The sequence below is a fragment of the Epinephelus lanceolatus genome, chromosome 18, assembly GCF_041903045.1.
Source record: "Epinephelus lanceolatus isolate andai-2023 chromosome 18, ASM4190304v1, whole genome shotgun sequence".
Classification (NCBI taxonomy): Eukaryota; Metazoa; Chordata; class Actinopteri; order Perciformes; family Serranidae; genus Epinephelus; species Epinephelus lanceolatus.
Genome location: NC_135751.1, coordinates 17,064,660 through 17,090,380, shown reverse-complemented (window position 1 = coordinate 17,090,380; position 25,721 = coordinate 17,064,660). Strand labels below are relative to the sequence as shown.

Below are 25,721 nucleotides of genomic sequence, written 5' to 3'. Positions count from 1 at the left end.
TTTACCAATACACTGTATTAGGGTTTCTGCATGATAAAAACTTGTGGCTTTGGGTGGAACAAAATGTATTTCACAGGTGTTTCATGTGAGAGAGTCCCTCATTATGCAGAGAAAGGCTTCATCTAATTCCCTGAAGAGATCTACTTGACATGAAATCACTGCTTTTTCTTTTTACACAAAATAAATAGTAAATATAACTTGCATCATAATTGCAAACAACTACACAATTTACAGCTGGCGCATAGTGGATGAGGGGTACATGTCCCCAAAACATATATGCATACATATATACATACACACATGCACATATATGTACATACATGTGTACTTACATGTCAAGTAATTGCAATAAAACAACAAATTCCTTTGACATCAGCTCAAATTAAATATTTAATACACTAGCAGGATATTAATGAAAAAAGGCAAATCATAGTAAGTTACAATATCATAAAATAATCATAATTCGTAATCCCATGTGCTCCCATTATCTCCCATGTATTTATACTTGAGCTTTTTAGCTTACATTTTATTTTTCCTGCAAATAAATGTGTTTGAGAAATAAAATGAAGGAATTTAGAGACAGCTTTCCTTAGTATTGAATATATAAACTGTTCTAAGCAAAAAAGCAGTGTTCAATGATGTATTTTGATCATCTTCAAAACCCCTAAATAATATTTAGAAGGGATGAAGGTAAAAGGAGGGCTTCTTCACGTGACCAAACTTCAGCCTCTTCAACCTGCTTAACGTGTGTATACATATATATACAGTACAGGCCAAAAGTTTGGACACACCTTCTCATTCAATGCGTTTTCTTTATTTTCATGACTATTTACATTGTAGATTCTCACTGAAGGCATCAAAACTATGAATGAACACGTGGAGTTATGTACTTAACAAAAAAAGGTGAAATAACTGAAAACATGTTTTATATTCTAGTTTCTTCAAAATAGCCACCCTTTGCTCTGATTACTGCTTTGCACACTCTTGGCATTCTCTCCATGAGCTTCAAGAGGTAGTCACCTGAAATGGTTTTCCAACAGTCTTGAAGGAGTTCCCAGAGGTGTTTAGCACTTGTTGGCCCCTTTGCCTTCACTCTGCGGTCCAGCTCACCCCAAACCATCTCGATTGGGTTCAGGTCCGGTGACTGTGGAGGCCAGGTCATCTGCCGCAGCACTCCATCACTCTCCTTCTTGGTCAAATAGCCCTTACACAGCCTGGAGGTGTGTTTGGGGTCATTGTCCTGTTGAAAAATAAATGATCGTCCAACTAAACGCAAACCAGATGGGATGGCATGTCGCTGCAGGATGCTGTGGTAGCCATGCTGGTTCAGTGTGCCTTCAATTTTGAATAAATCCCCAACAGTGTCACCAGCAAAACACCCCCACACCATCACACCTCCTCCTCCATGCTTCACAGTGGGAACCAGGCATGTGGAATCCATCCGTTCACCTTTTCTGCATCTCACAAAGACACGGCGGTTGGAACCAAAGATCTCAAATTTGGACTCATCAGACCAAAGCACAGATTTCCACTGGTCTAATGTCCATTCCTTGTGTTTCTTGGCCCAAACAAATCTCTTCTGCTTGTTGCCTCTCCTTAGCAGTGGTTTCCTAGCAGCTATTTGACCATGAAGGCCTGATTCGCGCAGTCTCCTCTTAACAGTTGTTCTAGAGATGGGTCTGCTGCTAGAACTCTGTGTGGCATTCATCTGGTCTCTGATCTGAGCTGCTGTTAACTTGCGATTTCTGAGGCTGGTGACTCGGATGAACTTATCCTCAGAAGCAAAGGTGACTGTTGGTCTTCCTTTCCTGGGTCGGTCCTCATGTGTGCCAGTTTGGTTGTAGCGCTTGATGGTTTTTGCGACTCCACTTGGGGACACATTTAAAGTTTTTGCAATTTTCCGGACTGACTGACCTTCATTTCTTAAAGTAATGATGGCCACTCGACCAGTGGAAATCTGTGCTTTGGTCTGATGAGTCCAAATTTGAGATCTTTGGTTCCAACCGCCGTGTCTTTGTGAGACGCAGAAAAGGTGAACGGATGGATTCCACATGCCTGGTTCCCACTGTGAAGCATGGAGGAGGAGGTGTGATGGTGTGGGGGTGTTTTGCTGGTGACACTGTTGGGGATTTATTCAAAATTGAAGGCACACTGAACCAGCATGGCTACCACAGCATCCTGCAGCGACATGCCATCCCATCCGGTTTGCGTTTAGTTGGACGATCATTTATTTTTCAACAGGACAATGACCCCAAACACACCTCCAGGCTGTGTAAGGGCTATTTGACCAAGAAGGAGAGTGATGGAGTGCTGCAGCAGATGACCTGGCCTCCACAGTCACCGGACCTGAACCCAATCGAGATGGTTTGGGGTGAGCTGGACCGCAGAGTGAAGGCAAAGGGGCCAACAAGTGCTAAACACCTCTGGGAACTCCTTCAAGACTGTTGGAAAACCATTTCAGGTGACTACCTCTTGAAGCTCATGGAGAGAATGCCAAGAGTGTGCAAAGCAGTAATCAGAGCAAAGGGTGGCTATTTTGAAGAAACTAGAATATAAAACATGTTTTCAGTTATTTCACCTTTTTTTGTTAAGTACATAACTCCACATGTGTTCATTCATAGTTTTGATGCCTTCAGTGAGAATCTACAATGTAAATAGTCATGAAAATAAAGAAAACGCATTGAATGAGAAGGTGTGTCCAAACTTTTGGCCTGTACTGTATATATAAGAATAAATTGGTCGTCTTTTCATCACTGCAGACTATTTTCTAAAGCATGCCATTGTTGTTAAGATTGTTTCTATTTTCAGTCCCTTGTTTGTTCTTACTTCTGTACAATATGATTATCAACTGCAGATTGTTCATAACAAGCAATAGGTTGAAAATTATTGATCCATCTAAATGAATTTAAGGCAGTGTTTTTAATTTAGGTATTTCAGTTGTAAAAGGGTATATGCAAGTGCAGTTGGTAACCTCTGACAGTTGAACCTTTACACTTGTTTGTTGAGTAGGGAGGTTTGTTTTGAGCCAATACAATAGCAAATTAATGCACCATTTCTCTCTGTGAAGCTCTTGGATGCTAATAAGTACATCTTCAGCTGCATTAACACAAAAAGATAAAGTTGGGGGGGGGTTCAATTAGATTGTTATACTGAATTTAAACGGTTGTACGAGGCTGGTGTTAAAACTAATGTGTATAAAAACAAAATGGTAAATGAGGCCAACGTTCAAAGTTTTATGTTCATTCAAATGTTGTTAGCCTTTGGCATGGACATAAGTGAGGGTAAGTACAGGAAGCCAGCTGGAAAGATATTGATTATGTGCATACTTGAGTTTTACCACATTATTTAAATACACCAAAGCACAGCCCACTGTGGCAGCACTGCTGTCTTGACCACAAATGCTTGGAATCAGCTCTTCTCTGCCATCTGGGGGATATAAGAAACATAACAGATTATTTATTTATGTGTGTGTGTATTTGAGCTGAAGCTTAAATGTTAATTGCCTGTCTTGTGTCATGCCTGGAAAAGACGATAAGAAAATCTAATTTGCATGAAATTCAATACAGTGTGACCAGTTATTGCTTAAATGATTTCCATTGTCAGGTCATACCTTTATAAATTCATTGACTGCTTTCCGAAGAGAAAAGCTAATTATTGTGGTTGATTATGTACTGTGTGCCTGTCGCTTCTTAATTATTTATACATTATTACAGGCTACTGTGTCAGAGGTGAAAATGTGTGCAGGTCAGTGATTATAATCCAGTGCAAAGGGCACCTAGAGGTCAGTGAAGGTTTGTTGTCTGGATACTAAACCTGCATCCATTACAAGGACTTTAAATGAGAGGTGTAGCGCCAGCACTGTGCATCTGAAGTGGTAATAGACTCATGGGGAGGTTTTCCTGCAGCAGCAGGTTTTGAAATAATGCACTTTAGAGTGGATGCCTCATAGGCATTACCATAATAAAGTACAGAATTACCAAAGCAGGTTTTACAGGCCAGTGTTCATAATTTAAGTTTAATAATTTAGATTGTATGCACATGAAGATATAGAATACTATAATGAATAACAAACACATAGAAATACTTTCTAACTAATATAGACAGAAGAATGCATGTTATATAGGGAGCAGGTCCTTGTCTATGGACATTGTCATGTTGCACCACCATGTTTCTACAGTAGCCCAAAATAGACAAACCAAGCACTTGCTCGAGACAGGGCCATTTGCATTTTTGTGTTGACCACTGTAAATAGCAGCTCTGTCGTGACAAGCACCATTGGAAAAACAATGACTTACTTTTTTTTTATGTGAAACTGCTTTATTCAGTGTATTTACCAGTTTAAATCACCAGGTCTCTTTGTTTCAAAGAGGAAGAGATCTCTGTGCATAATTCGCCTCCTGGTGAAAACCTCTTGGATGTCTGGATCTGAAGTTATCAGAGAAAAAAGATAAGTACACATTAGTAGGCGCTGGACTTGCAGCCAGTCGGCAGTGAGCAAAACAGCATCACAGAAACACAGATTTGTAATGTGAAAGTGATTTATTCAGTGTTTTTACTGGTTTAAAATCATCTGGTCTGTTTGTTTGGAAGACATAAGGACCACTGCGAATAATTCAACTCCCACTAAAAAAAACACCTAATCAATAAACACTGAAGAAATCCTGACTGAGAGTTCCCGATTGGCACTCAGGAGAAGTGTCAGCTGGTTGCAGTGTGCATCCTTACCACTGGGTACCACTAAATCCTACATACTGTTCCTTTAAGGCTTTGCCAAGCTCTGGTATATGTTTTTTGATTTTCTCCAGTTAAATATATGAGTGTGTTTTCTCCTCAAAATCTAGGTATTCAAGTTTCATTTTGGTCTCAAAAGAGTTAAAAATCTTTATTCAGGTTGCAGTATTACGAAAAATGTTGTTCTTATCTGTTTTGACTCGTCGAAGCTTTGGTATCAGCCTTTTTTGATTTCCAAAATGAGGAATACGATACTATCTGAAGGCAGTGTTGAGGCATATATCTTAGAGGACAAGAACCTCATGATCAGCAGGGTGAGAGGATTTCTCTCCATTGTCTCCTCTTAGTAACACAAAGCTCACTGATTAAGTTGTTTTTAGAATTGAAGTCCTCTTTTCTTTATGGTAATTAAAAGTAGAAATTGTTGTTTGTTGTGTTTTCTGTGTTTCTACTGAGTCAAGGATATTTCTCATAGCTTTGGGTTGTCAGGAGCGCTCGGGTTGCTACTGACACATATGCATATCAATATTAAATAGTCAGATTTTAATGTGTTATATCATTTTTTTACCGTGTTGCTGAATTTTAATATTTCAAGATATGATGAGGCTCACAAGTTTTCCTTGGTTTTAGTTCATGAATTATAGCAGCCTTGCTCATGTGATCTGAATACTGATGGTGATGATTTCACTAATGATACTGGCATGAGACATGGTCAAATAAAGCCTTGGGCATTGCATTTCGGAGACTTTGATATTTTGTACCAAGCTGTAGGATAAATCTAGCGAACGCACAGATATGGTCAGCCCAGTATGAAATATATATCATCCCCCATTTGATGTTTGAGCTTCAGATACTCACAACTGAAGTTAACTAGCTGAAAAGATGACCTCTCCAGATATTCAGTGGAGCACATACTTGGATTTAATTCTAGCTCATCTAAGCCATAACACCACCAGGTGTCAGTAAAGCTCAATGGGTCAGACAGGAAGTCATGTACTGACTGGGCTAATAGAGATGAAATGCAGTACTGATTTACACAGCAAGTGGTTTGTAATCGGTTGAGAGCAGAAGCTTGAACAATTTAGAATATATCACAAGTTTGTATAAGGTTTCAATTTAATGTGGCATAAATAAAAAGTACTACTTTGGTTTCTCAAAGCAGAGCGTTGTGGGCAGAGTAGTCTGCCATCCTGCTTGTCTTCACCTTGTCATTAAAGGTATGCAGTTATATTTAGATGTCTTAGATGACAGATGTGACCAGCCAACCATGTCCTCCATAAAATTAATTAAAGATACAACAGAACAACAGAACATGGCTCTCCAGACCCTGTCCTGTACTCTTTATGCCATTGTCACTTCTTTGCCTGAAATCTCCACACTTCCAATTACTGTTTCACCATATAGCCTACAGTAAATTGGGGTCAAGACACAAATAAAATGGATGTGTTTATCGTTATATATGAGTTACATATGTAAAATCAGCATTTTAAAATAAATCCTGACACAAAATATAAACCTTTTTCCCCACACAACCGACTTGAACAAATCTACTTCTACAAAATTATGTTTTCATTTTTTGGTGGTGGAGGTATTCTTTTGTTTAGATTTAAAGAGAAACTATAAATGTAGAATTAAACATAAATAGTCTTTGTGGGAAGGATTTTATGCAAGATTTCTGTTCCTGTTGGACTGATGATCACATGGGCAGGCACAGGAAGTGCGGTGGCAAAGCTCAGGGAGACACACCCTGTGCTACCCAACTGTGAGCAGCAGGAACTTCCTCTATAGATATCATCATTCAAATGTACAATTCACACACTTTAGAGGTATCTGTGACAAACAGACTCTCATTCTTGTGGTTTTATTTTTGCTCATGCTTGTGTGGGCCCACTGTGGATAGGTGTAGGCGGGGGCAAACCCTCACTAATCCCATTTGGGCCCCCTGTGGGTTGGATGATGAGGGAGCACCAGACACACAAAATCTCCAACTGATTTCATTCTAAGTGTTAGCTTTAGGGGTTGTTAGCCTGGCCTTGGCCCGTGGAGCTCACCAGAGGCTGGTTCAGGTTTGGAGAGATAGTGTTATAGGGGCTGGTGAGGGTTAGGGGGCCTGGGGAGCATGCTGAAAGCTGTTCAAGGGCTGTAAAGTAGGGTGAGGGGTTGAGGGTCGGACCTGAGATCAGGGAGCTCTTTGGAGGCAGGTCAAGGATCCTGGTACTTAGTGTCAGCACAGAATACCAGGATCAGAGGAAGGGCAGAGGCTATTTCATCTTCTCAGGGGTGGAGGTTTTTCCCTACTCTCCATGGAAGTGTCAGCACAGAGCACCAGGAACACAAAATCTCTGATTAACTCTTGGCTGGACCACAGAAAAGTAGGGTCTGTCCTTGAGTGAATGAGTGAGTGAGGGATGGAGTTGCACCGTTACACCGAAAAACTTTGTGATTTCACAGTTATGAAGAAATTTACAAATTTCTGAATAAAATCATGAGGGTTTTACCTCAATTGGTGCATGCTGACGTGATCTCAACAGTTTGGTGTAAGGTGGTCTTAAAGTTTTTAGTCTTGGCTCATGCAAAAAGTGCAGTTCAATGACATGAACATTGTCAACAAACAATAGGTGCAGAGTAGAGTCCGTGGAGGTGCGAGAACGTGAATAAGTCTTTGTCCTCTTGTACTGTGGAAAAGGAGGAGAAACTGGTGGAGCTGTGGAGTGAACAAGAGTCAGTGTTAAATTCTGCGTGTATCTGATCCACCAACCAGCAGTTCTTTTAGTGAAAAATCTAGCAAGTCAGTGCTACAAATTTAAAATGTAAAGTTTGTACACAAATACAGTTTATCTTTATGAATTATACTGATGCTGATATACTGTCAACAACGTCCTTTATCTTGTAAATATGTCAGATTTCTTAAAGGGAGCTTGGTGTGATAGTTTCTACCTGAAGCAGTATGGGAATTAATTTCAAAAGGAATCCTGCAAATAGCAAACCTGCAAGATCCCCAGTCTTTGCAAAATCTTACAGTGTGTGACTAAAAACTCACATTTTTGTAGTTGGGTCAAACATTAGTCTTTTAAAGGTATTTTCAAAGTCTTTTTAAAGTATTCTAATGTATGGTAGGCATTAGTCGGTTGAGTGTTTGAGATTCCCAAAAGGTCGTTGCTCTTCCAAAATGAATAGGCACGACAGTATTTCTGCTAGTAACATGTTGCCTTTATGTACCTCAACTGCAGATAGTACTATCTTCCTTTGAAGTCAGAAAAATGTAACAATAACTGATGCTGTAGACACTGCAAAAAGGAAATAAATGTGTAAGGAAACAAATCGACAATCACGTGGCTTTCTACAAAACTCTCCTGTTGTAATAAATCCTGAACGTTTGACCGGGTGACCCTCGCTGCTTTTCCCCTGTAGCCAGCAGGGATTAGGAGACATGATCAATAGCTGGCTGTCATCAGTAAGATGGCCTGGCTTCTGTTGATGGGCCCCAGTGGGAGGAGGGGGCTGTTAGAGGCCTGAAGGTATGGCAATGGAGATCAATTGGTCTGAACCTGACAGCTACTGCAGCAGGAGAGAGCTGTGCCTAACTGTACATAGCCATGGTTGACATCCTGCCACAGGAAACTATAGCAAACCTCAATGGAAAACAACAAGGGTGTTATTTTAGAGTGACATTGACATTTCAGTGTTCAAGAATGCTGATGCAGCTCACTCTGTATTTCAGTTTCTGACTCACTTGCTGTTATTTTTCTTTTTAGCCTCAGATGAACTGAAAGTATGTTTTGCTCTTTCTATCATTCCTGATCTAGTTCACTAAGTAATGCAGTGATTTACAGAGCACTGAACATACAGTATTTGTGGGTGGATCAATGAGAGGCCTCTCACAAGGCTGACTGTGGTCACATCTTGTGGACTCATGTGAACTACTCTGACCCTCCCTCCCCTTGGTTTAAATCCACGTGGAGCTGATGTTTGAGTTTGGAGACTGGCCGTCAGACTTTTCACATTAAAGTGAGACAGCTGGGCCAGGCGGGGAGGCTTTTAAAAGCAGAACTTTTGCTAAATTATTTCTGAGAATGCATAATACATGACCCTGAGAGATCACGAGGGAAAGGCGAGGAGGGCGGGTGTGTGCATGCATGAGATCTCTCCAGCCCCCCTCCTCTTCCTAGACATTTACTGTCTCACTCTCCCAGCAAGCATACCATTCCTTCACTCTTTCACTCTGTCACATCATACATTCACAGATCTCACTCACTTCTCCCTGTCACTATCCTACCCATCCTTGAGAAGAAACTGGGCTCCAACAGTACTCATATTTCTGTAAGTCATCCTCATTCATAGGATGGAATGCGATTAGAGAGGCTGTGTTTTGGCTGCAGATTAAGTATCTTATCACCGCCAAGGTCTGTGCAAACATCCACGTGGAAACACCCTCGAATCAGACCCTTAACTTCCTCAGACTGTCTCGCCCTCTGACAAAACGTATCCAATGATTGATCCACTGTGAGTCACGTGGGAGTTGCTATTTACAAAAAGAATTTCCCTATTGTTTGAAGCACTTACATGAAGGATAACAGTCCTAATATAGAGTCAAGTCTGTCCGTGATGTAAAGACGTCTCTTTGGCTCTGATTAGTCTGACCATATCTGACGATTATGAAGAGACGCTGAGCTCACGCTCTCTGCTGCACATGATTCCTTTCATACAAATTGGCTGTGATTTGATTTCCCTCCTCAGTGGGTTATAAATGGGGTTGCATTATCCCAGCTTACTGGCCATGTCTCGTCTGATGATGTGAGCTGGCCTGACATCGAATGTTACGCCATTGTTGTAGTTTATTTTGTCCAGGCCTCAGAGGCGTCAGCAGATGCTCAGTTTTATGTGATACAGGGGTGCCAAGGTCAGACTGCATGCAGTGATGTTGCACAGACGCTTTCTTTCCAGTTTACTCTGAATGTGATAGTAAATGGGTGGGACCAATATTTACAGTCTCCACTCTGTTGTTTCCTCCTGCTGATTGTCTTCAAATCGATATCCAAGAAGAGGGGAGGTGGGGTGGAGGGAGAGCATCCTTGCATCTTTGATGAAGAGTGATTCTGTGAAATTACAGAGGAGTGTCGACGCATGTGTTCCGTATTAACCATTACTGTTCTCAGCAGGCTTGCTGAGTAAAACAGTATTTGAGGTGGATTGTGAGCAGGATTACCATAATTAAAGCTACAATAGCTGTTAAAAGATGAAAAATACCTGGCGAGTCTTTTCTTTTTACTGTACTGCATTGCAACACATTATCTTGATGGGACAAGGCCGAAGTGTGTCATTGATGTAACGCACCTGAAGCTAGGCTTGACTTAGTTTTTTATAGACCAATATCACTTAGTTGCCTAAAGGGGTGTTACAGTCTGTACAGCAGAGGACACCCTCTGTCCTTAGACCCTAAATTCACAATTCTAGAGTGCGGATATGGAAAAACCTCACAGCTGGAATGAGGCACCAACAGCTGGGGGGATGGGGGGGGGGGTGCGAGGTCCAAGGATGGACGACGGTCAAGCACAGAGAGGCCTGAGTGAAAAGAGAGGGCAAGGAGAAAATAGCGAGAGAGAATTACAGCGTGGACACCCATGTGCTTGGACAGAGGACAGAGGGTCAGAGATGCAGCGGTTTTCAAAAAGTTTACAGTAGTCTCGTCAGCAGGACAAAGATGAACTGCAAGTGCTGGACTTAATCTAATCTATTGGCTCAGCCAGTATCATTTAGTTGCAGAGCTACAGCACCAGCAGTTTTAGACCTGCAATTATGGAACTGCTTGTTTCGGTCCAACCTGTGTCACCTATAGGAAAGAAAATAACAGCTGACTCTTACAATTCGATTTTGTTTTTTATAGTTGTTGTTTGAGGTTGTACATCTTTACAATTTAAACCTATAAAATTAAGGTTTGTTAACTGGAGAGTATCAGTTTTACTCTCAAATGAACTGTCTTCCATAGATCACTGTCTCCTGATGACTTCAGAGATGGGTGGTCCTGGCAAGATTATATTTGTGGGAAGTAAGTTTAATGAGTATTGAGTTAATTTGACTAAAATTTATGAAGTCGATTTCACCCAATTAGTTTAAGGCCAATAAACAAGACTATCCTTGTACACTTAGCATATTGTGGCGTGTTGGGGTTAAATGGGTGGAGTTTCCCAGCATGCCATGAGACAATGTGTTCAAGGCCATAAGCCAAAGAAAACTGTGTTTAAATGTGTTTTAAATCACTGACATTACACATTACTGAGTGATTAATGTTTATGTATTTCACAGTGGTTCTAGGGTTACAGTTAATATTGTGGTAAAAGACATTTTACACCATGAGTTAAGTTACACAGCCAGTGACCACCTGTCTCTGCGGATATTAGAATGTCCAAATTAAAGTTCTGCTAAGGTGAAATAAAGAGCACTTCCTGTTTCAGAGTTCTTCTCTTTTTGTCAATACAGCATTGAGAAACCTAAGCTTGCCACAATATGCTTATATAATTTAATGAAATAAAGAAGTTGTAAAATGTGTGCTCAATAGTTTATGTTGATATGACATGGAATTAAATGCTCAAATAATAAAAAAGTTATGTTAAATTGACACAAAGTTCCTGTCAGACAAGGGTCATGTGGCACATTTATTTTGTTTCTGGTGTACCGTGTATCGTTCTAAACTAAAAGTTTTGAATGCAAGCTATTTCCAAATATTTGAAGTTGAGTGAGTGAATTAGGATTTACAGTGAATGCTGAATTCATTCACACATCTTTAAAATGCTGCATTAACAAGTAACCTGCGGGTGGTGTATAAAAATTGCAGCAGTACTTATTTTGCTTGCCTATATGTGGCTAAAGGGCTAAAACAGTGATACTGAACTTACGGTCCTTGATAGGGTGCTGGATGGCCCGCCGACCATTTTCTAATTCACAATCAAAATAAACCGATTCACACTAGGAATTTGGTGGTACTCTGAATGTAAATAAGATCCCGGAGTACAATAAAAGCATCAAAATAGAACTTTAAAAAAAAAAGTGCCAGGGGAGGATCCCTCGACCCCCCCCAAAAGAGGTTGGTGCTAAGCCGCTCAAATCCCAGAAACGCCCCTGTACCTGACCTTTACTGGGCTGCTGCAACTGGATTTGGATCCAAGCAAAGATGAGCAAGCACAGCAAACACTGAAAGTTTGAAAACAGGGAATTCATTTATTATATTGATAACTGACCCCTGGCCTCCTGTCATTTTGCAAAACTGGCCCCAGGGCAAAGCAGTATCTGTGGCCTAAACCGCAGGCTGTATAAAATAACGGACATAGCTAACTCACTGGTTTGCGGACTGACATTTTGGAGCCTTAATTCCGCATTTTACCATTGCCATCTTGTTTTTTTTTTGGACCAAATTTGGATGAGTGGGTGGAGCTGTGGATGAGCAGGGGTAGATCTGACCTTGCAGACAGCCTGTCACTCAAGCGAACATTTGTAACTTTAAGCCTTAATAAAATGTAAATGGGTGAGTTATATAAAAATTCACCACTGCACAGTAGTCATGAAGGTTGAAATAAGGGACCAAATCCACTTTTTATACCATACTGTGGACATGTTTATCGCTGCTGTAAAAGTTGGGCTTTTTAACATGGGGAGTGATGGAACTGACTCATGTCTAGAGCCAGCCTCAAGTTGCCATTCAAGAAACTACAGTTACTGGCACTTTATGTCTTGGCTTCATTTTTCAGTTCAGGAAGCTGCTGCTGAAACCGGGGGTTTGGGGATTTTCAATCCTGTTCTGGTGATTTTATATGCACCAAGTTGTGCCTTACCTGCATCAATTTGTGATGTCTTTAATTTTTGTCAAAATGAAAGTCCTTTGCTACTTTCATGTTTTTATTGGGTGAGACAAATACACATTGAGGGGGACGTGTCCCGTGCTTCTCCCTGAAATCTACACCTATGATTGCGGCAGTAATTTACTTGGCTGTAGGTGGTTGCAGGTTTAAACTACTATTTCCTTGTATATAACACTGATCATTTTCTCTTTTTTTTTTCTTTGCCAAGAGGATACTGCATCATTTCAATAAATGGGTCCTCATGTGTACAGGTCAGAATTTTTTACTAAAATAAAATGAGGAGAAAAATTATATATATACATATATATATATATATATATATATATATATATATATATATATATATATATATGTGTGTGTGTGTGTATATAAATTACCATTTTAAAATCTGATTTTCATAAAATGTTTATTTTATACTTTTAAAAATCCAGTTTTAATTATTTTTTCCCTAGCGCCCTCCTATGGAGAGCCTGCTTACTGGTAGAGAGTGAGTTTGTGGGGGAGTTGAGAGCTGTATGGTGTTCTTCACATTAAACATAACGTTGCTGTTTTCTATAATAGAACTACAGAGTCTAAAGTGAATAACAAAGGATCCAATGTTTGGCCTTGAACGCACAAACATTCAATATCGTCTGTAAGTAGTGGGGAAATGGTGCGCGCGCACGTCTGAAGAATCACTGTGATTGCGCGCGAGAGATGCCGGGTTGAATTGTACACGCACGCGCTCCTGTGTGCATGCGTTTTGGGGCTCATTGCGATTGCGCTCTCGCAGTCTTGAATTTGTCCCGCGGATACATGTGAGAGGGGAAGCTCTCTCCCGTCTGCAAGCACTGCAAAAGTGAGCAGGACGCGAGGCGATGCGCACAGCGGAGAGTCCACAGAAGCGGACGTGGTGAGCGAAACAGATTTTTGAGGACAATGAGACGAAAGTGCAAGCCGTAAACATAACCGGCAGCAGCAAAACCCCAGGCATAAGTCATTCTCTTCAGTGTTTTTCAGCAGACGGCTCCAGAAAGCTTCTCGGAGGAGGTCGCGTGCGGGGTACGCCGTCTGCTCATTATTTGACCAGGACGGCTTCAATCTAACCATCCGCTGCCCGGCTTCACACGCGACCGTGCGCCCCGATGATGGACCAGCACTGGTGATCCGGAGAAGAAGGAGAGCCGCCCTGGACGTCAACAAGTCCACCGTGCTTTGAGAAAATGGGCTGTTTTTACATTGAAGAGGGGAGGGCTTTGCTGTAACACCGGCGGATCATGGCAGGGGTACACGCTTCAGATGTTGTGTCGGGACATTTTCTGGATCCTACCATCGGCGCCCCGCCAGCCCAGGGCGCGACCAATACAGCGGGAGTCACCGGCGATGCGGCGGCGGTGACTCTGACCGGTACCCGGGCATACTTGGAGGTGTCGGCTGCTGCCCAGGGCTACGGCGCCGAAGGAGTTTACACCAATGGACGGTACAGGGAGCACAGCAGTCCAAGGATCGGGAGTGGCAGCCGTGATAATTCCGCCGAGAGAAGTCAGGGAGCTGGAAACACACCTTGCGGCATCATGAAGGTTGGTAGCCTACACTGAAACACTTAATTCTCCTTGTCAGCGATTGTCAAGGTGACACAAGGGGAATTTGCTAAGTGGCTGTGCCACTTTATAGCGTAAGAAAAGGGCTTTATAAATGTGTGGTCCAGACACTTCCAGGGGTCCTTAGAGTTCCACTGGGTACCCCAGGAACATGAGGATTAAGATGCTTTTATTTTAGCAACTCACTGTAGAAGTTTAGCACAATTACATGCATAAGGGAATTACCCAGAATTACCCTGAATCAGACGTTATGTCCCCACTTATTGCAACAACACAAATATGACACAATAGTTAAGAATAACGGATTAGGCTCTCCTGTATTTTGGATCCTTCACATGTGGATGTCCCTGCATTTATATGTCAATCTGATTAAATGAACTCTCTGACATGAAGTTGGCTATCTGAAAAAAAAAGTATATTTATTTAATTATTACCTAATCTCTGCAGGTTGTGAGCTTTAGTGCCAATTCAAACTTAAGCAAAAAGAGTTTGAGAATCTGCGTTCTCTGGAATTAGTTGCTACATCTGCAGTAACCAAAGTTTAGATTTAGGTATAGGTGTAGCCTTTTAAAAAAAAATTAAAAAAAATGTGGGTGGGGGGTGGATGTGCATTTGTCTCTCCCAATAAAAACATTAAAAAAAGCAGAGGACTATTATTTTGACCACATTAAAGACATTGATGTAGAAAAGGCACAAACTGGTGCATGAAAATTCACCAGAATGCAGGAAATTAAGTGTTTGATGCTCTCTTTTTTTATCAGAGGACCCCCAAACCCCTCATTTTATATGTGTTCCCCCCTAATGTTGAAACAAAAGCTACACCCTTGGATTTAGATATAACATTCAGTAGTCAGTATATCAAGCTTTCAGTTGAGTTGCCATGCAGCCGGGTGTAATTTTTTTTAACACCTGACAGTGCTGAAGTAATAGCAGGTTTTGGTTAAACAGAAGGTGCACAGAATCTGGTGTGCTTTGAAACTTTTGCCACTGTAAACTTAATTTGTAGACCATCTCTCTCTCCATATCCTGTAGCTCTTTCAGTAATGGACAGTGTGATGTTAAAATTTTAGTGGTTACCCAACCCTAATTTGTGCTCCCATTACTGGAGGTTAATGAACTAGTCTTACACACACGAACATAGGCAAAGTGGCAAGTTTCCTCATATGAATTAAATAATGGTACCCCATGCTGTGAATTTAATGCACAAGAATGAATTGCTTTTACAACACAGAGTGCAATCTGTTATCATGACAGACTGCATTGTGGGGTCCTTGGTGGAGATACAAGGATTGCGTAGGTGGGACACACTGGAGAGTTGCGTTCTGTCATATTAGACCTAGTTTATTGAGCAACTGACACAAAACAGTGGCTAATTGTTTGTAGCCCCCATCACTGGATTCCCTTTGGATGTGGGCAAACACAGTGTACCCTCCCACAAACAGCATGTATGTTTGTATTAACACAGACGCCAACGTTGGTTGAGTGTTGTCAACGTAATAGAATATAAATAAAGGTAGAATTCTTTGCTATTTTTATCCTGAGGTTCTTCCATGGTGTTTACAGCAAACACAAAAAAATTTGAAATATTACATGTCTTGAAAACCTGACATCCCTCCTCTGCCTCCACACCAATCAGCCCATGGATGTGAAGCTCATGAGCAAAACATGACAGGAAAGCTGGAGGGGATTGTGCTGTCTAAATGTGATTGATAACAAATCTTCAAAGGTTGATTCTCTGAGTATCGTGTTCACACGCCGTCAGAAAGTGATCCTGCTGAGCTTCGGTAGCATGGTGTAATGAAGTACAGCGAATTCTCATGTATTGTCTCCTAAAATAACCAAGGACAGCTCTAAAAATGAGTTCATCAGTGGTGATGCACAAACCCATTAACTGAACCTGAGGCTGTGTCGATGTGTTTCTATAACTGAGACATGCTCTCACTGCACTGGAATGAAATGGCCCATGTGATATATTTGGAAATCAGAAGAATCAACATACTGTCGGTCTTTGACTGTCTTGAATAACATCAAGTGTTGCTGGACTCTTGTCACTCTACAGTTGTTCTAATGACCCCAGTAGTAATCCATTATACTCTCTCTGAATGCCCTGACATTTCCAAGGCTCTTCTTCATATGTGAAAGACTGATCAGCTGACAATAGTCACATAGGGAAAATGTACTTGCACAGCTTGAGGAATTCCCTTCTTTTATGTTTCAGCTGCACTTCAGACCCTTCTAACACTTCTTCAGATATGAAACTATTATAAACTTCTGCTATTTTGATTGAATTTAAAATGATTTTAATAGACAGTTTTCAAACAAATCACCAGTTCAATGTCTTCTCCTTCTCAGGAACAGTTTCAAGTTGACAAAGGTCCTTCAGCCATAACTTGTTAGCAAATATCATTGCAGTCACTCTGTCTTATGTTGATCACATGGCCTTGTAGAACAGGTTTGAGCATTTCAGATACTCAAGGTGAAACTCTCCTGTCACATTGCCTGAAATGTGTCTTGTACCACTTGACATTGTATCACGTTCAGCAGGTGTGTCTAAGTGGGGTTTGATTTGCTCAAGCACCTTTGGAAAGAGGCATTACACATTATAGTCACGAAATGATACGCACTCTTTGAGCGGAGCATGGCGGGAAACTGGGTCAGCCATTCTGTAGACTTGGTTCATGTAGAGCTCCAGCATAGCCAACCACACTTGAGCAACACTTTGCTGTGTGTGTGTGTGTGTGTGTGTGTGTGTGTGTGTGTGTGTGTTTGAATGGAGGTTTAAAAGGTGAAGGGGCCATGGGTCCATGGGAATAGGGAAGCAAATGAGCAATTACCGTACTGCATTACCTCATTAACTTGGCCCTCGACAAGTAAATCTTAGAAGAGAGAGTTAGTGCGTCCGTCCCTGAAGCGGGCATGCAACTTTGTCCTCTTGCCATTTCCTCAGCAGGGTGACAGTGTCATCGTGGAGAAGCTGCAAAGTGTCTAGAGGGGGGTTTGTGATGCAGCCTCGTTATGTAATGCTGGACTGTGGACAGCTGCAAGGCCGGCTCCAGCCTGGCTGCTGGGTGGAGGGAACTGACAACCAGCATGACTAGAGAAAGAGGATGAATTTACGCAGAATTTGAGGCTGACGCTATCGCATCTTATTATAACTGCAGCTCTCCAAAACATTTGCCATATCTTTCTCTTCATTATTACCTTTTCCCCTCTCCTCTTCCCTGCATTTTGTTGAGCCTTTAACCTTAGCAGCAGATTAAAGGTCAAACATTTATTTTCAGAGATAGAAAAAAAAAACAGTTGATGGCTGGGTTAAAAGTAATCCAAACAGAAAGAAAGACATCAATGATGTAACACCGTTAATGTCCGTACGGAATTAAGATCAATAAAGATCAGACTCGGTTATCAGTCTGTCTTGCGTAAGGTCCTCTCTCCCATCCACCTCCGCACTCTGCCTCCATGAGTGGCAGGATATCAATTCATCTTCTCGTTCATGACCTCACATAATAGATTTGGGCGCCAATATGACCCAGTGTGCCCCTCATCAACTCATGAGTGTATCGGGATGCTCAATAAGGGACATGCATTATGGGCTTATAGAGGGGTCAATCCTGTCGACCGAGAGCTAAAGCTTCTCCGAATGAGTGAAAAAGAGGACATCCTAGAGGAAGAAGTGATACTTTGATTTTCAATCAGTCTAAAGCCGCTGTGTTACTGCCGCGCAGCAACTGCCCTGACAACCACCTACCTGCAAGAGCTTTTTTAAAAGTGGCTGCTGCTGCTGCTGCTGCTGCTGCTACAGTAAACAGCCTGGCTAACAGGCAGGTGCTTTGGTGAACACCACTGGCAGAAGTGCAAGCTAGCCTGTTGCTGCATACTGTAGTTAAACAAGACTAAAATTACCAAAGATTTTTACATATTTGGACAATTAAGCAGTCAGCTGAAAGTTTGTGGAAATGCTATCCCAGCTTAAAATTTGTTTTGGTTGTCCTTATAAGTTGTTAGCGCCATCTTGTCCAACTGGTCTTTAGACACCAGCATTATTTGCGCCTCCATCCTGTCTTCTTTCTTTTTCGTGATTCCCACCCCTTTCTATTTAAATTGCCGAAATCCAGGCAGCTACCACCAGAAGTTCGATACAGTGAATTCTGCACAACATAAAAAAAACCTGTGCATGTTCACACGGGCATCAACTGCTTCATACCCCTACTGTTGTGTTGGAAACCACTTCCCCCCTGTCACCTTCCCCTCACTGGAATGACTTGAGGCGATAGGTTACTGTGTAGTGGTGTGAAAGCCCCATAAATAAAAAAGAGATTTACCATTTAAGCCAACCAAAGTCGGTATCTTTAGTTAAAGCTGGGGTAGGCAGTTTAATTTTGGTATCATTGGGCAAAAATCCCATAATAAACCTTGAGCATATTGTAATTCAAGGGGACTGAGAGAAAACTCCTCTTGGCTCTGTTTTCAGGCTTTAGAAAATCGAGTGCGCTATGGGATGTTCTTATTGGCTGTTCTACAAATGCAGACGTCCCCTCTGTGAAAACCTGATTTAATGGCGAAGAATCCTGCAGAGAATGTTACTATACCAGCATTGGCAACAAGTGCCTACACTTCAAAGCAACCAAGAGTAAGACGGACTTATTTAAAAGAGAGTATGACAATTTATGAAATAAAATACATGTTGATATCAGCAAGGCGTTTCAGAGATGGAAAGAAAATGTTGCTAACTGTTTAGCCTTTCACTTACCAGAGCTAAAGGCTCACGGCTGTGGCTTCAAGTTCACTTTTATGTGAACAAACATTAGCTATAGCCTCAAATCACAGTGTATCCTCCACCTCACTCCCGCTGCTGCATACCAAATCTCCCATACAAGAGCAGGCAGCAGCTTCAGAGATGGACACCCAGTCAGCAGCCGCAGCAATGTTGGGGAGTGAGGTAAGGGGACCATGGAGTGGCTACTTAGCTAATTCTTGTCTCATTGGTGGTCTGATTAACAGAGAGAGAGCAGGGCAAAGAGGGGCTGAGTGAATGAGCTGTGTATGAAATTAGATAAAATAAATCAATGTACGGGAAACACAGGGTTACCCTATGCAACATGAGCGAATGCCCATAATTGTCTAGTGAGGGGGCTTAGGACAGACAGGGAAGAGAGGGAATTGCAGGAGGAGGGTTTGTTTTTAAATTCTTCTTTTTTTTCTTTTCAGGATATCTGCCTACGCCAGCTGTAAAAGGAAAGATTGAAAAAAACATTTTCTTTTTCGAAGGTTAGACAATTCCTGGGTTAAAAACAGGAAACTCAAGGTGTAATTTGATTCTCCAAACCTGCCTATGGTAAAGTGAGCCTTTCTGCCACATAGGAACAGGGCTCCGTCTAATCTCAAAGTCATCCTCCTCCACTTGCTGACCACATAAATAGGAAAAGCAGTTCAGTACTGTGTTTGACCACCTCTGGCTCTGATAACAGCTCCCACGCATCGTGCCACAGACTCAACGGAGGACCTGTAGTGTCCCAGCGTTCAAGCTGAACATGCAGACATGAGTGTCTTTCATAATGGCACATGGTTGATGGATGGAGAGTCCTTTATTATGGTGCAATTGAGTTCATCCCACAGGGGTTCAGCGAGATTGATATCAGGGATGGTCGCCAGGTCATTTCATATGAATATTCAGATAGTCTGGAGGATTTCTTCACTATGACAGGTTATATTATCATGTTGAAGATATCTGTCGCCTTGAAGGTTCATATTCATAGGACCCCAGGAAGAATAGCTGATGTCATGACATCCCATCAGCTAATGGGGATCCTAGAAATAAACAATAAACAATAAACAATTCAAGGGATTTGTTTTGATGTGAAGATGCATTTTGACATCAAGACACTGATTCTACAAGTAATAACAGCCCCTGTGAAAAGAATCGGTCACTGTACTCCAAATTTGTAGTGTAACATTAACATGGAAATTAGTTGAGGCACCAACAACTATGGCTTTACCTGTTATTTTACACCAACTGTCAGTTGTCGCTCATGTGCAAAACAAGTATGGAGCTGATGTTGCAGGCATTTGTTTATTTAGTGACATATAGGCTTATGCAAACATAAAGGGAGGGCCCGCTTCTTATGTGCAGCATGTTGTTTGCATTGAAATGTAGATTCTAACTGTCATTGCTCTGGCTCCCCAAGTCCACCTCGGGTGTCCACAGACCTCTCATAAATTCTTATTTGTAACCAAACGATGGTGTTTTTTTCTCAATATCCCCTAAAGTGTTTAAACTCACTTGGGTTGGAAATTAGTTTGTCAATATTTGTCAGTTTGTCTGCTGGAAAACTCAGCTTGATATATTGCTCAGTAGCTGCAACAAGTGACTGCTGATGTTCTGAAATATTTGTCCACTGCAGCCTCTAGGTACTGATATATTTGTGTTTCATTTGTTTCATGGTAGGTGTGATTGTATGGCCATTCACATCTTAATTGATCCAATCAACAAACACTAGTGCATGTCTTTTTATTTATTTTTAAGCAGCAGCAACAAATTCATCACTATCAAAAGTCTTAGTATATGTGGATTGCCTTATAATGTCAGTAGTACCAGCTGGCAGTCAGAAGCAGTGCACAATAGTAAGTGATTTTTTACTTTTGCATTTAGCTACCGTGTAATATATTTTCCAGAAGCCTCCTGGTGAAGGAAACACAAGTAATTCAGTGTTTTCATCTGTGACATTTTAAAAAGTTTACTTAAAAACCTGTTTAGGAGCATAGCTGTGGGGGATCTGTCACACAAGAGTACATTGTCTTAGGTATGTAAAAAATTATAGATACACTTGAATATTGTGATATTATGTTTTGTGATACTGTATTGACTCAAAAAAAAAAAATGGTGTTAGTGGTTCATTTTGTGTTGTTTTTAGACCCTCAACTGCTAGATCCTTCGGTGTTGTAATCTATCTTCAGCCATTTGACTCCTCCTGCAACGTAACATAGCATATCATTAATATGTTACAGGGACTGTGATAAATACAAAAGCAGATCCCACTGTTCTGATTGCATAAAAAAGCAAAAGTTTTTTAGCACTGCCCTCCAAGATTCTAATTTGGAGACCCCTCAATCAACAGAGATTCCTACAAGTCAAGCAGTTGTGCTCTTTTTGTTGTTTGTTTGTTTGTCTTTGTTTGTGTACTGTTGTGGATGTTTCCAGATTTAGCTGCAGAGTGAGCGCTCCTTGCTTTGATGCTGCTCTTTGGTACAGGCAGCTGTGGACATGGGGCAGCTGCCTGGAGGAGGGGAGGCTTTGCCCATTCAGGCTCCAAGATATTTTATCTTCTGCTTTCTGCACAGAAGAATTTTCAGCTCTTAGCAATTTAACATGACACAGTCTCTTAACTTTTGTTTGATATCTAGTGTTGGCAAAAAATTTCCATTTCATTCCGATGTTGGGATAGTTTGCTTGTTAAGTTTATTAGGTGAGTGTGAATGAGGTGAATGAGCCACCCTCATGGAGCCTGTTTCTGACAGTTTGGTCAGAAACATGCACACCAGTAGCCTGATGGAAGTCATTCTATAGGGCTCTGGCAGTGCTCCTCCTGTTCCTCCTCACACAAAGGAGCAGATACTGGTCCTGCTGCTGGGTCGATGCCCTTCAACGGCCCTGTCCATCTCTCCACGTGTAATGGCCGACCTCCTGGTATCTCCTCCATGCTCTCGAGACTGTGCTGGGAGACACAGCAAACCTTCTTGCGACCACACATATGGATGTGCCATCCTGGAGGAGCTGGACTACCTGTGCAACCAGACTGGGCTGCAGGTACCACCTCATGCTACCAGTAGTGACAAGGACACTAGGAGAACACAAAACTAGAGAAGAATCAGTCAGGAAGGATAAGGAGAGAGCAACTGTCTGTGGCCATCACATGCAAAGCCATTCCCTTTTTGGGGTTGTCTTGCTTTTGCCCCTCCATGGCACCTGTTGTCACTTTCATTTGCACCAAAGCAGGTGAAACTGATTCACAATCACTTGTGCTTCCTAAATGGACAGATTGATATCCCTGAAGTTGGTGTTATACCCTGAAGTTGGTGTTATACCGTAAACATTTTTTTGAGCAGTGTAGTTCTGTGTAGTTCTACGATTTAAAAAAAATTGCAGTATCTCACCTTGCTTACAATATCGCAATACATTGCAGTATATTGAATTGTACCCCTGTGTTCTGATAGATATCGAATACCCATATTCTTGCCAATACACAAATTTCTGCCCCCTGATGGATCCCATCATCAGGCTGCCTCTGCTTCTGGCTATTGTTTAGCTAATGTGAGATTTGTTTGATCCTCTCAAGGACTTAGGACACCTCGGTACGAGCCTGAACTTATAACACTGATTACATTTAGTGGGATCATCTGAGATGATGATGATGATGAGAATTGGAATAAGAGTCTTTCCATGCTTCACTGCTCTTGTCACAGGCTTTATGTAGATTAAGGGCTCCCTCCAAAAATTTAATTCAAAGTAATGGAATATGGTCAGAGATCCAGAAAGTTGGAATAAAATCCATGTGACTTCTAAGGATTTTAATGTGATTCCCATGTCTCTTGCAGCAGCACCCCGCACTGAACGCTTAGATATTTTTGGAAAACAGAGATCTGCACTGCTTTGGAAAGGCGGCAGCAGAAGATGTGAAGTGGTGATTACAGACGTCTGGGGCTGCTGAATCACTGCTTGCTCTCTTGGCTGCTTCTCTCAAAGCAACAATCTGCAAAATACAAACATCTCAAATAGGCCTCTTTGTGTCTGAGTTCACAGTTTATCGTCAAACAGGGAGCAAGTTTTATAAAGGTCACTCGCGCACAGAGAAACACTGAAGTGAGGAGCTCCAAATACATTACCAGGAGTGATTAATGTCTCGGCAGAGCGAGATGGAGGTGTGATTTGTGTATTTTTTAGTTTTATGTTTTTTGTTTGGCTTTGTACTTGAGGGTTATTTGACAGACCTGGGGCCTCATTTACAAAGCTTGCTTATGCACAAAACGGGGCTTGAAAGTGGCGTACGCCACTTCCCACGCAAAGATTGTGATTTATAAAAATAAACTTGGCGGGAGAATGTGCGCACCTGTAAGCAAACTCTGAGTCATGCATGCGCACATTTTGGAGACACTGGGAAGTGGCGACGCAGACGGCGAGGTGGAGAAGTGGAGTCAGATTTTTATTGATGTCTAACACAAATTTAATGTCATGCTATATCCACCTTAGATCCACGTTATCATTGAAATTAAATCCAGCAGCCTTATTTTGCGCTTGGAGTGAGTGATAATTGTTTCATAAAAACGTTGTAAAATCCAACTCAAATCCTAAATTGAAATTCTTTCTAAATACGTATTTAATCCGCACTGCCTCTAACGTCTCATTGTCCACTCTGTGAGCGCAGGAGGGGGAGAGGATGGGGCGACTGCATGGAATATATTTATTTAGCTAAATATTTCCAGTGCATTTATCATGTCTCGAAATACAGCCATTAAGCACAACCGTTACAGAAACGTGTTCGCCTATTACACTTTCATCTTTGAATTGTATTTCAAATTACACGTTGTATTTTGGGACAGGGATACCACTGGTTCATGCTGTAATTCAGGCCGGGTGTCTGATCAGACTAATTGCCATAAACATATAAATACTGCGGTGACCCTCGTGCGTAACTGTGCAAGATGGCACTGGCACATACTCCTTTTTGCCTCCACCTTTAATAAATGTGATTCTTTATGTCGCACATCAGTGTCAAACATCCTCAAATTTAAAAGCAACACATTAACTACATGTTGGTAAAGGAGTAGAAATATCTGGTGTACCTTTAGATCAGACCACTTTTTTTTTTTGGTTCTGTCACTGTCTGTGCAGTCCCACAGACACAGCTGACAGCATCAGCAGGGCTGATGTGTTGCCACTTTTTTTGCTTTATTAGTGATCCCACTGCTGTGGCCACCAAATAAAATCTTTCTTCAGTCCTCCACCTCCCACTAAAGGGTCTCGAGCTCAGTCTCGGAGAAATTCCGTTTTTTGGTTCGTTTCTCACACCTGTCGCCGTGACTCACAACGAGAGAACACTCGCATGCCGGCTTATTTATATGCAGATCGCATTCATGAGGTGATTTGCATGACCATTTATGGTTGAACTAGGGCGTGTAGAGGGCGGAATATGAGGCAGATCTGGGTGCTCACAACTCCAGGAGGTCTGTGATTTATAAAGAGAACACTGCGTGCAAGTGTGCGTGCGCACGGTTTTATAAATAAGATTATTTTTTGGCGCACACCATTTTCAGCTTTTGGGCGCATGTCAACTTTTAGTATGAATCCTAAGCACTCCTTTATAAATGAGGCCCCTGGTAAGTTTCTCTCGTCTCTCCAAAATGTGTTATCGCTTCAAGCTACATTGCTGTCGTTTAACTACCAGATCAGAGCAGAGAAAAGAGGAGGTGTCTTAAAGAAGAGAAAAATTAAATAGATCAGTCACAATCTAAGTTTCTATTGGAGAGTGATATGGAGCTTATGTTTGAGATGAGAACGCTTTATTCAGCCATACTCTTTATTCAGCCGTAGCTACAGTTTCAAATCACTAATGCTAATTAGCAAACACTAGACTAGGCTAACAGCTATCACAGCTCTGACAAGGATTTGGTATATTTGACTTTTCCACTCCCTTAACAGCATAGACGACACAGACCAATAGAGTTCCTCTTGTCCTTTGGCTGTCGGCCTCTTTTTTTCACGGGGGTGGAGTTGTCCAAAGTTGCCTCTTAATCCTTCCTCCGCCTTTATTCCCTTAAAGGATAATGACTTGAGCTGGAACCTCAGTTACCCATGTGTCAAATTGGGCCCCAGACAAAGACAACTCCTTCAAACAAGGCCAGTTGATTTGATTGGACACCACCAGGATGTGTTTGAGGTGATGCCTTATCTTGATGATGCTTGTGGGACGTGTGCAAAAGCAATGAGACCACAGCCGGGGCAGGATGCTGGCGCTTTATTGTGCGTGTGGTCTGACCTCGTGACAGAGAAAAATCTCTAAGCAGGACAGATCAGGAGATGATACCAGAAGGGTCTCCCAGGATAGGTGTTTTCAAGGACATAAGTAAGGATGAGTAATATTCAGATTTATCAGCTGGATGTTTGCCAGGTTCATCTGGGCTAGAGGAGTGGGGTTCAGATGGATGAAAGAGACAATATGTCTGAGAAAGATGCTCCACTTGGCTTTGCTCTGACATGTTTTTTACAGTCTGTACATAGAACATGTGGCACATCCTCTCAATCACATTTTTTTCCTCTTGTTAATGTGCAGTAAGACAGGAAGGGAATGTACCAGCGCAATCAGACGAGTGCTGTGTGACTAAGGATGATGAAACTGTTTGCAACAGCTCAACAAAATAAAAAGTTGCACGTTCATTTTTTAACATCGCCATTTGAAAACAATTTCAAATCTGTGTAATACCCCAAGAATGCATTGTTTCAGTGCATCCTATTGTAACACTCAAGGATATTCAGGAGAGTCATGTTTAATTATGTGCGATTCTC

General features: G+C 41.6%; 1 protein-coding gene across 1 annotated transcript in view; it reads left to right on the top strand.

The window, feature by feature from the left end:
* The first annotated feature begins 13,363 nt into the window (after positions 1-13,363).
* The window catches only part of LOC117268597 (inactive phospholipase C-like protein 2), an 84,848-nt gene continuing 72,490 nt past the window's right edge, over positions 13,364-25,721 (top strand). The window contains exon 1 of the mRNA XM_033645186.2: positions 13,364-14,143. Coding sequence (XP_033501077.1) covers positions 13,841-14,143 — 303 coding nt within the window. The 5' untranslated portion in view covers positions 13,364-13,840. The remainder of the gene's footprint in view (positions 14,144-25,721) is intronic.